The 10176-nt window shown below is 52.2% G+C and overlaps 4 protein-coding genes across 4 annotated transcripts; 1 reads left to right on the top strand and 3 right to left on the bottom strand.

The window, feature by feature from the left end:
- Positions 1 to 1267: 1267 nt before the first annotated feature.
- Positions 1268 to 3132, bottom strand: Asppvi_006005 (MDR family MFS transporter; the record flags this gene model as incomplete). Its single annotated transcript, XM_043301913.1, has 3 exons — positions 1268 to 1435; positions 1504 to 2450; positions 2505 to 3132. The coding sequence occupies 3 exons, from the start codon at positions 3130 to 3132 to the stop codon at positions 1268 to 1270; spliced, it is 1743 nt and encodes a 580-aa protein (XP_043157848.1).
- Positions 3133 to 3364: 232 nt separating this feature from the next.
- On the bottom strand, positions 3365 to 4913 carry Asppvi_006004 (cytochrome P450; the record flags this gene model as incomplete). The annotated part of the gene is made up of 3 exons (XM_043301912.1): positions 3365 to 3502; positions 3564 to 4735; positions 4853 to 4913. 3 exons carry the CDS (start codon positions 4911 to 4913, stop codon positions 3365 to 3367), a joined length of 1371 nt encoding a protein of 456 aa, XP_043157847.1.
- Positions 4914 to 5689: 776 nt separating this feature from the next.
- Asppvi_006003 (uncharacterized protein) lies at positions 5690 to 8835 on the top strand (the record flags this gene model as incomplete). Its single annotated transcript, XM_043301911.1, has 9 exons — positions 5690 to 5916; positions 5986 to 6030; positions 6078 to 6375; positions 6442 to 6569; positions 6635 to 7241; positions 7302 to 7579; positions 7642 to 8111; positions 8171 to 8278; positions 8339 to 8835. The coding sequence occupies 9 exons, from the start codon at positions 5690 to 5692 to the stop codon at positions 8833 to 8835; spliced, it is 2658 nt and encodes an 885-aa protein (XP_043157846.1).
- Positions 8836 to 9005: 170 nt separating this feature from the next.
- On the bottom strand, positions 9006 to 9997 carry Asppvi_006002 (alpha/beta hydrolase; the record flags this gene model as incomplete). Its single annotated transcript, XM_043301910.1, has 2 exons — positions 9006 to 9833; positions 9890 to 9997. The coding sequence occupies 2 exons, from the start codon at positions 9995 to 9997 to the stop codon at positions 9006 to 9008; spliced, it is 936 nt and encodes a 311-aa protein (XP_043157845.1).
- Between the last annotated feature and the right edge of the window lie 179 nt (positions 9998 to 10176).

The raw sequence follows: 10176 nt of genomic DNA, 5'->3' as shown, positions 1-10176 counted from the left end.
ACTCACCTATACTCACCTACACTCACCTATACTCACCTATACTCACCTATACTCACCTATACTCACCCTATGGTTTAGTGTCTCTCACCCATAAATCAGCAGCCCTTGGAGGGCGCATATAACTTCTAACCACATTGATAATACTAGCTTAAGTACAGCTGAGCAGACAGGAAGCCCTGTTTTCCACACCCTATGCGAAACTGTCTATCTGTGGGATCCACCTAAGCTATGCAACCTGCTAGCTTTATAGTTCAAGCGGCGATGTGAGCAGAAGTTACTGATCTGAGATCGAGTGATAAAGAGTATGGACGAATCGTACTAGCAGTGTAATGCTTAATGGTTATCAAAGACAGGTGTATGGAACGCGAAGAACTGAACAAGAGCTAGAAACACAGTCACTGCACTGGAAAGGTAAATGTTGCTGGGCAAGAGAGTATTGTTGGCAGCTGCCTCCTCCACCATCACAGCAAAAACATACCAGTATAATCAGCAGAACACCCCAAGTTTTCGAAACCGAAATGAGTGCGGCCCTCTGCCCATAGGTGTGCGATAACATGGCCTTACGATATTCGTTCATGGAGAGCTCAAGGCCTCCGAACTTATGCTACAAGACAGCGATGGAATGTAGTCACTTCTAGCCGACACGTGACGACGACCACAGGATTCCTCGAATGCAAAAAAGGTGCGCAGAGAAATATGAGGGTGCTTCTTTAGATGTGGAAACGATGGCCAAGATGCACTATGACCGTACCCCAGCGAATCAGTCGCTCCAAGACAAGATAAATACCCATTATAAAGCTAACGAACGATGTTAGGCTCCTTGGTGGCATCCTATGCCTCGAGCAGAGGATCAAAAGGACAGCGGGTCGTCATACACGGAAGAAGGAAGTTGTTGGCAATATACTCACCAAAGTTTTCGAGAGCGCCCTTTACACGCATCATTTTGCCCTACACAGCGGTGTGCACCAGTCAGGAAGGCTGTGGATTGGCTTGTAAGAGCACACCTTGGTTCCCTCATTTATTTTTCTAGCATCTTGCATACGAATGAATTAGGGCCAAGTTCAATATGAGAACCGGGTCTTAATCTACTACATATGCGTAGATGCACTAAATCTAGTACATACAACCATAAGATATCGTACTGGCTGCATCTGCATGGACAGTACCTAACCAATCCCTGGTTAGGCTACGTAGATGATTGCCTAACTGCAACTGAGGACTCCGACCCAGTTACCCTTGGGTTTGCAAGTCAGCACCACAGCCAACGTTAATCGCCTCGCTCATTCCGCAACTCCAATTCTGCGACCCCAGCAGCGGGGCTCCCCTGTTGCCGTGACCGGTCGGCCCCCAGCACGGCGCCCTCATTCTCACTCCGAAGCTTATGCGCTCGCACGAACAGGTTAAGGACGGTAGCTAGACCGGCAAATGCCACATACTAATAGCACTCAGGACATATCATTAGCATAAATGCACTGACACCGTTGCTACGTTGAGGTGATTTACCATGATCCACACCATCCTTAACGCCTCAAAGTACGTCTTCCTAATCAAGGACTCCTGATCTGCATTCAGTCCAAGGGTGCTAATCTCTTCCACACTCGACGCGGCAAGGTCGCCATTGAATTCGCGGGCCAAAGTTGAGTTTGAGCCCAGCTGGCTTGCCAACCCCTCGTTCTTCGCATTCATCTCGTTCTGAAACACCACACCCCCGATAACCACCGAAATAGCCGTCGAGAGAGACCGAACAAACCCCATTGTTGCAGTGACGGCTGCCGTGTCCCGAACACTGGTCGCAGCCTGAGCAGCAAGAATCGGCGCTTCGATGTTCATGCCCACACCGATTCCGACCAGGATCTGGAAGATGATGAGTTTGGTTATGTTGGTTTCAAACTCGAGACTAATTAACAGGCCGGAGCCAAGTACCAAAAAGCCCTGGGCAATGTACATCACCGGGAGGTATTTCCCGGTTTGCTGCATGAAGATCCCCGCTGCGGCCGCGGCCAGGGAACATGAGACGATGAGCGGGAGGAGGTAGAGGCCTGATGTTAGCGCGCTGGCAGCCAGGACGGACTGCGCATATAAGGGCAGGTAATATGCCTGTCCAATAAACACGTATGAATTGCACGCGAAGACAACGTAAGGCGCGACCTTGGTCGGCGAGGTGAACAGCCAAACCGGGATAATGGGGTTCTTGGCAATCTTCCATTCGTTCAGTACAAAAAGCGCCATCACTGCTGTTCCGAAAACCAACAGACAGATGACCGTTGCAGAGGACCAGGAGTAGACGACGTCACCAAAGTCAAGGGCAAGGAGGACCATCAGAGAGCCTCCTACAATCAAAAGGCTGCCTGTCCAGTCGATGACTTTTAGACCGGCAGCGATGGGTGTTCGAGGACTCGGGACTCTCATGAAGAAGAGCAAGACAAGAAAGGAGACCGCTCCGACGGGTACTATGCGGTCGAGGGAGTAAGCTTAGGGCCATCAGGTTAGATGGAATGCCTCACAGTTAATCCAAAAACACCATCTCCAGCTCAGCCTCGTCGTGAAAACGCCACCCAGAACGGGCCCTATGGCACTGCCAACCGCCCAAACAAGCGAAGTGATTGCGAGATACAAACCCCGATCTCGCAGCGAAAACATATCGCTGACAACGATGTTGACCATGATCCCCATTCCGGATCCGCCCAAACCCTGAATCGCCCGTCCCGCGATCAAAGCATCCATATGCGGCGCAAGGGCGCAGACAAGACTGCCGACAAGGAAGACCGCGACCGCAATGAGCATAATGGGTTTTCGGCCCCAGATGTCGGAAACCGAGCCCCATACTGGCGTAATGGCTGCGTAGGCCAGGGTATAAGCACCTCCGACCCAAATATAACCGGCCGCGGTCTTGAACGTGCCGACTATGGCGGGAATTGCAGGAGTAACAATTGTTAAGTCAAGGGCGGAGAGGAGCACGGACAGACAAAGCGACATCATAGTCCAGGCAATGGTGGCGGTGGTGAGACGTGGAGACTCCGCGGATGAAGAGGGTGCGGGCGCGGGAGTGGCATTGTCATCAGTGCTGCCGGGGGGGTCTGTGCGGGAATTAGGCGTCGAGGAAACTCTAGCAAGTCCTAGAGCCTTGGACATTGTCAGGACGAAGTAGAGCGGAGAGTTTATATCTAGATGGAGGGATCAAGGAGAGAGGGGAAAGCAGATGGAGGAGAGGACGTCTTTAAAAGAGGGAACAACCCCCGGTCCTGTCACCTGACCTGGCTTTGTTTACAATGAGAGCAGTCCTAATATCATATATAATTTAATCCTACATGAAAAAACCTCCATGAAGCCAGGAAAAATATTGCTGTTTATATCATTTCTACAGTCAAAATACTCCCACGTCACCCCGTTCTTCCCGCCGCGTGATCCTCACGTTCATACCAAAATGCGCTGTCAGCCCATGGTTAGCCCACCGAAAAGGCACAACCGGATCGACCATGGCAAAATCGAATCGCCGAAAGAGCTGCAAAAAAATCAATTAGAGTCACAGAAATCGGAGTAGCTACATGGGAGATGGCACCTACCTCGAAGATTGTCTTTCCCAGCTCTATGTACGCAAGCCGCTTCCCCAAGCACTCCCACCTTGTTCCAGTCGCAAATACCAATCCGTACGAGGCATCCATCTCCTTTCTCTTTTCCACTGGTGCGTCAATCCAGCGTTGCGGCTCATATACGTCTGCATCGTCCCCAAAGATGGTTCGGCTTCTCATAATGGCCAGCGCCGACCAAGCGACTTGGGTGTTTGCAGGGACCCTTATGCCACAGATCGTATCGTCACGCGGACAAACCTTGCCCATAAGGCCCATACTGGGTGGGAATATCCTTAGACCTTCTTTGATGCATGCCTGGAGGTAGGGAAGGGCTTTGGCCTCGGCGTCTCTGATCACCGGGCGTGCCACAGTCTTTACAGCACCGTCAATCTCGGATTGAAGTGCGCGGTATGCTCGAGGGGTAGTTGACAAATAAAAGATAATATTCCTCAGGGCAGTGGACGTGGTGTCCGTCCCGCCAAAGACGGTCACAAGGGCTTCAGACTCGACTTGGTGTCTGCTCAAACCGGAGTTGATGAAGGACTGGAGGATATCGGTATGATTAGTTTTTCGGTCATCATATCGCTCGTCAACAAGGTCCTTGATGTAGCCGAGGAACCGGCCAACTCCACCCCCGTCATGGGGCTTGGGATGAAATGGTTTCAGCGGACGGCTTTCGAGGATTTTTCTGAAGGTCGGGAGGAGGGTGACCATATGGACGGGTCTGTGGAGAGCCTCGGACGTTTCCAGGATCCCATACATATCGCTATTCGCCTCCAAGTAGCCCGCTGGCTTGCCAAATCCGACGGCCGTGATGACATCCTGAGTCAGGTACTGCATTGTTCGAGCTAGATCGCATGGTCGCAAGGCTGTTGGAGTGGAGATATATCGCTGCTCGATTAGTGCTATGAGCTTTGTTATCTGTTGGTCGACAAGCTGTTCCTCATTTGCGATCCCCTTGCCTCCGTACCCTGGCATGAGGTGGCTTCGGAGCCGGTGATGCTCCTTATTGTCAATGACTGACAAAACATTATCCACCTCGCTATTCAGACGGACAGCCTTGTACCAATCCGAGCGGTGATAGCCCGAGTTGATTCCCCATACTCGGCGGATCTCAGCAGGATCACCGCACAGCACCCACTTTGGGCCGATGCGGACGAGGGGACCTGGAAAAGGACATCAATCATTGTATAATATACTCAGGACGGGAGGCTGTTCTCACCATATTCCCTACAAGCATTATAGAGGCTGTCACAGAGCCTGCCAGACCAAGCCTGTCTTACCAACCACAACTTTGTCCACCCGGTTCCTGGGGGTCCTGCAATGTGCCGCAAACGATTCCATTGGTAGACTCGTCTCCCAAGGAAATATACCAGAAACACGAGAGTCCCAATGAGCCAAACATGAGGGGCCAGCATGATTCAGGGCTATGGTCTGTCTGTTTGATGGAATCTCGCAAGTCTTCCGCTCGCGCGCAACAATTTGAGGACACGCAGGACAACAATGGATGGGACATCCACTGCATCATTGAGCACCGTCTGCTAGCAGTAAGCAAAGCAAAAGCTGTATTCTACTTGCGTGGCCTTTTTGCAATTCGGGGTTTGCCGCCAGCCGAGACACGCAGCCTATGCCACAAGCACGTAGACTAATCAATATCGGGTGCTTATTGCGTCGCTTTGTCGAGACCGGATGCTGTCCTGTACATGTCATGCAATGCACCGCCGTCACCTATCTCCCATCCAATTCCTCTCCGACACTTGTAAGCTTACGTGACTGGCTGGGAGGGACCAGATGTACAGGGGTAAGCGTCTGAGCTACAACAGCTGCGATACATCGCACTTGCCTAACTAGGTATATGTGCGTGTGTGCCAAGGTTGACATAAATTGTGGTTTGCAAGGATCTGCGGCGCTTGGGGCGGAAACGTTCCGAGACAAAACGGGCGTTTCGGCACAGAATTACCAAGCACTAGTATTTTTCAGAAATCCGGGGCTTGCGGCTCTTGGTACATAAACATGATTTTGGAGTTGGGGCCCCGGGATGGTGCTATGCGCCAACGGTACGTTGCTATCTCGGAAGGGAGCTTGAAGCTTGACGGGGTCATTACACCTAGCTGTCCAGAATGAATGTCTTCAGACGAGCAAAGACGATGCTCTTTTTTACGAACGTCGGCATTGTGCTGGGCGTTGTAGTCTTCATGGCCGGGTACTTCAGTCCTCCTCCAAGGCTGGCATTTGAGAACGACCTTGAGCAGGCTGGGTTGCAAGGAGCTGGAGAGAAGGAACATTATCCTCAGCCATCTGCGCCTTTCGACAAAGTCGTCTTTATGGTTATTGATGCGCTACGCAGGTGCGATACCTCCATTACACGTTTAGTCTCAGCGTGGGAGTTAAGGCCGGCTAACATATCTATACTTAGTGACTTTGTCTACGGAGACGACTCGGGCTTCAGCTTTACGCAGAGGTAATCTGCGTCTCCATCCCTCCATTCTTTCTCTAACACTCCTACAGTCTCATAAAATCCGGGCCCGCAATCCCGTTCACTGCTCTCGCTGCCCCACCAACCCTAACTCTATCGCGTATCAAAGCCATGACCCAGGGCAGCGGGCAATCCTTCCTCGACGCATGGCTCAATGTCATGCACTCCGCCGATGCCAGGCGACTCGTGGGAGAGGATACATGGTTGTCCCGCTTCAAGTCGGAACGTGCGTCGGAAAAGAAGATGGTCTATTACGGCATCGACATGTGGTGTATGCTGTACCCGGAGATATGGGACCGCTACGAGACCGTAGACTCCTTTTATTTACCGGTGGGCTCGAATCTGTTGAATGAGACTTCATTGTATGTAACCTAACAATGTTCCCGTCACGTCTAGAATTTCAGCGAGGTCGATAGCAACGTTACGAGGGGACTAACGTCCGAGCTCGACAAGGATGACTGGAAGGGGTTGGTTCTGCATTACCTCGGCCTCGATAATGCAGCTCACTTTGGGGGCGCTGGAAGGTATGCTAGTCCTTACCACTAGATATGCTATCTATTATGATAATCCGCTGATGCAAGTCATACAGCTCGATCGTGAGAGCAAAGCAAGCCGAAATGGACGATGTGGTCCGCCAGATATACGCCGCATTAGAGGATCTGCCCATTCACGCCAACACTCTGTTTGTCCTAGCCGGCGACCACGGGATGACGGACAACGGCAACCACGGGGGGGATACACCGGCCGAGACTGCCTCTGCGCTGCTCTTCATCTCGCCGAAGTTCAAATCACTCGGAAGCACATTCACGAGCCCTCTTCCGCACAATTCGGAGTACACCTACTATTCTGTGGTTGACCAAGTTGACGTTGTCCCCACCCTGGGAGCACTCCTGGGGTTCTCAATTCCTGCCGGAAATGTGGGCGTTGTTATCAAGCAGCTGCTCGCACTTTTCCCGGATTTCAGTCAACAGGCGCGCGTCCTGATGCGCAATGCCCGGCAGATGGTCAGCCTTCTGTGCTTGAAACATGGCTTGGAGGCACCGATTCATCTGGATCTGTGTGACAGTACCTGTCTTTGCGGTTCGGATAGAGCTCGTCGCGTTCTTTGCCTATGGGAAAGGTTCAATTCCGAAGGCTCTGTGACAGCGCGGACTGAGGATCCCAATACTCACGATGCTGCCCGGTTGCTACAGGAGGTAAGTCGACTTGACTTGGCCTTGGGCGGCACATGTGAATGACCAAGTAACGTGGAACAGATTTGCGATGAGGCCCAGCAAGTTCTCAGTGTAGCACACAATAATCTCAATCTAGGCCGCATGACTACAGGCATAGCCCTTTTAGTTCTGGTGGTCTTCTTCCTACTATCAACACTGGGCTTTCCGGGAAGCGAGCATAGCAATACCCATCGGTTAATATCCGGAGCCGTTGTACTTTTCCACGGTATCACAATGTTCTCTAGTCGTCTAGTGGAAGAGGAGCACCGTTTCTGGTATTGGACATCTCTGGCATGGCTTGTGTATTTGGGCCTCAGATGGTATGACTACCCAGCTATGCTATCCCGCTTCACCATGGATAATATATCTAACAGTTATCTAGGTTACCAGCAGGGACAAGCAAAGTTCACGCACTGTTCCTGCCCCTTCTTCATGTTGTCGGCCAAAGCTTGAATCCCGCTGGGGAAACGCCGTGGGGAGCCGGCACATACCTGCACGGATTCCTTGATGACAGCCCACCATGGCTTTGGATTCTGGCAGCGGGCGCGCATCTAGTGGCAGTGCGGACGCTTTCCAAAGCTATCGGCGTCGCTGTCGGGGTTGGAAGATACGCCTCAACAGTTGGCGCGTGCTTGGTTTGCGGCTTGACAGTGCTTTTCAAGATATGCTCAACACATACCTTCAACCCAGAGCTCTTGGAGTTTTTGCCTCCATGGCTCCAGTCAAACTTCAGCGAGGAGGTTGGAAACCTAGCCCTCTGGTCATTGTGGAGTGGGTTACTGGCTCTATGCATCGTCTTGCTTATCCGCCATTGCACGGGGACTGCGAGCGTGAGCCAGGCAGCTAGTCCAGGTTTGTTTGTTTACCAAGTATGTAACTGACTTATTGCTGATGGTATCTGCCTCACCTAGCCATCCTTGTTGGAATCGTCGAGCTCGCCAATGTATATCTGCGCGCACAAGCACGACCAAAGAGTCTCATCCTTTTTCTAATCTTCGACCTGCAATTGCACTGGCTCCGTACGTTTTCTCAACTTTATCGTCGTGCTTCAATCTTACTGACCTTGCGTAATACATAAGTGTTCTCCTTCTCCAAAGTCCAAACAGATATCTCCACAATATCCCTCACTGTCCTCCTCCTAAGCCAAAGTGCCTTCTTCTCTGGCGGCCGCAGCAACTCCCTCGCCTCACTAGACATGATGAACGGGTACAACGGCATCTCGCACACCGACACCATGCTGAATGTTATTCTCGTCTCGCTGCAGACCATTCTAAGTAACTGGATTGGTCCGGTGTGGTGGTCGCTTGCTGGGTTGCGGCTCCTAAGCGCAGCAACTGCATCAAAAAGTCAAGACTCCAGGGTGCAATGCTTTCTGGAGTATCTTACCTATCAAGCACTCTATTCCGCGTTCAGTGCTCTTGCCGTTATGGCGTCATGTCTTTGGTGGCGCGATGATGGTGTCCTGTGGACGGTGCTCGCACCAAAGTATGTCAATGTTGCGCTTTGGGCTGGATTTCATCAGTTGCTGGTTAATGGGCTTTTGGGCATGGGGTTGTGGTTTGGCGTTGCGATGTAGGGTGGTTGCAGTAACGGTGTTTAACCTTGGGAGAAGACTGGGCGATAGATCTGCTTCTACTCTAATAGTAGCACCTCGAACCTCGGATATCTAGAAGATATTGCAGTTTCCCGGGTGAGGTAGTTAACCTATGTATCTCATGGACTTATCCCTGGCGTCGACAGAGAACTCTAATAGTCGAGGTCACTTCCGCCCCCCAAGAGACGCTGCACAAACTCCGTCTGCACTCGATTGACATCCCCCTGATGTGCCCCCTCCAAAATATCCATGTGCACCGCGCCCTGCTGCACATACAACTCTTTATCCGCCTTCAACGTTTCAAAATGCCTCTTCTGCGTCTCCGTCCCAACAACAGCATCCCGTTCCGCCAAAACAAAAAGCACCGGGCGCTTGAGATACGTCCACATATGGCTCGGCTCCCAAAGAAGCATTTTCCGATACGTGCCCACAGTCGTGCGGTTGACGTGGTTCGGCGCCAGCTCCGCCCTGAGCGGATCATTTGCGTCTTGAGTATTGAGCAGCCTCATCGCGACCTCGCGCTCAAAGCCCAGGTTAAACCCTGCAGGGTTCTCGCCCGTTTTCGTGAGCATGGGGACGTAAAATGGGTCGTTGCCTTTAAGGCGGGATTCGCGGTCCTGCGCAGCTTTGGCAAGAACGGCGGACAGTTTGGGCAGGTTCTGCGTTGCGCCGACGACGGGGCACACCGCGACGGTGAAGCGTGCGCGCGGGTCCAGGGCGGCAGTCACGAGAGCGATGCTCGCGCCTAGTGACATGCCCCAGAGGCCGACGCCTTGGGAGCGGTCGATGTTTGGGTGGGAGAGGAGGAAGGTTAGGGCGTCGGAGAGGTCATCGACGAATTGGAAGGGGTTGATGTCGTTGCGGGGGGTGCCGTCGCTGAGGCCCACGCCGCGGGGGTCGTAGGTTAGGGCTGTGATGCCGGCGCGTTGGAATGATGCTGCCGTTGTTGGGAGGCCGAGCATCTCTTTGGTTGCGTTGAACTTTGCATAAGACATTAGGGGAACTAGTCATTTGGGGGGGATTTAGTCGTACATACGCCGGGAGTCATGATAATTCCTGGTCCTCGCCGGTCTGCAGGGAAAAGACACCCTCGAAGGACTGTGTTGTCGAGGGTGCGGAACTCGATGTTCTCGTGAGCAGGCATCTTGCGATGGGGCATACGTGGTAGAACGGAGAGGAGAGAGATGGGCAGTTTTCCCTCTGCTCTATAGAATAGAAGCAGTCGACTGCGAGAGCTTCTGGGCTCAGCTGCCGCAAAAAAATTTGCAGGATTAGTTCACTAATTGCAATATCTGTACTGTAAGTTTCAATTCTCAGCTGATG

The sequence above is a fragment of the Aspergillus pseudoviridinutans genome (assembly GCF_018340605.1).
Source record: "Aspergillus pseudoviridinutans IFM 55266 DNA, scaffold_4, whole genome shotgun sequence".
NCBI lineage: Eukaryota > Fungi > Ascomycota > Eurotiomycetes > Eurotiales > Aspergillaceae > Aspergillus > Aspergillus pseudoviridinutans.
The sequence above is the reverse complement of the archived record's forward strand: the minus strand, read 5'-3'. Positions and strand labels throughout refer to the sequence as shown.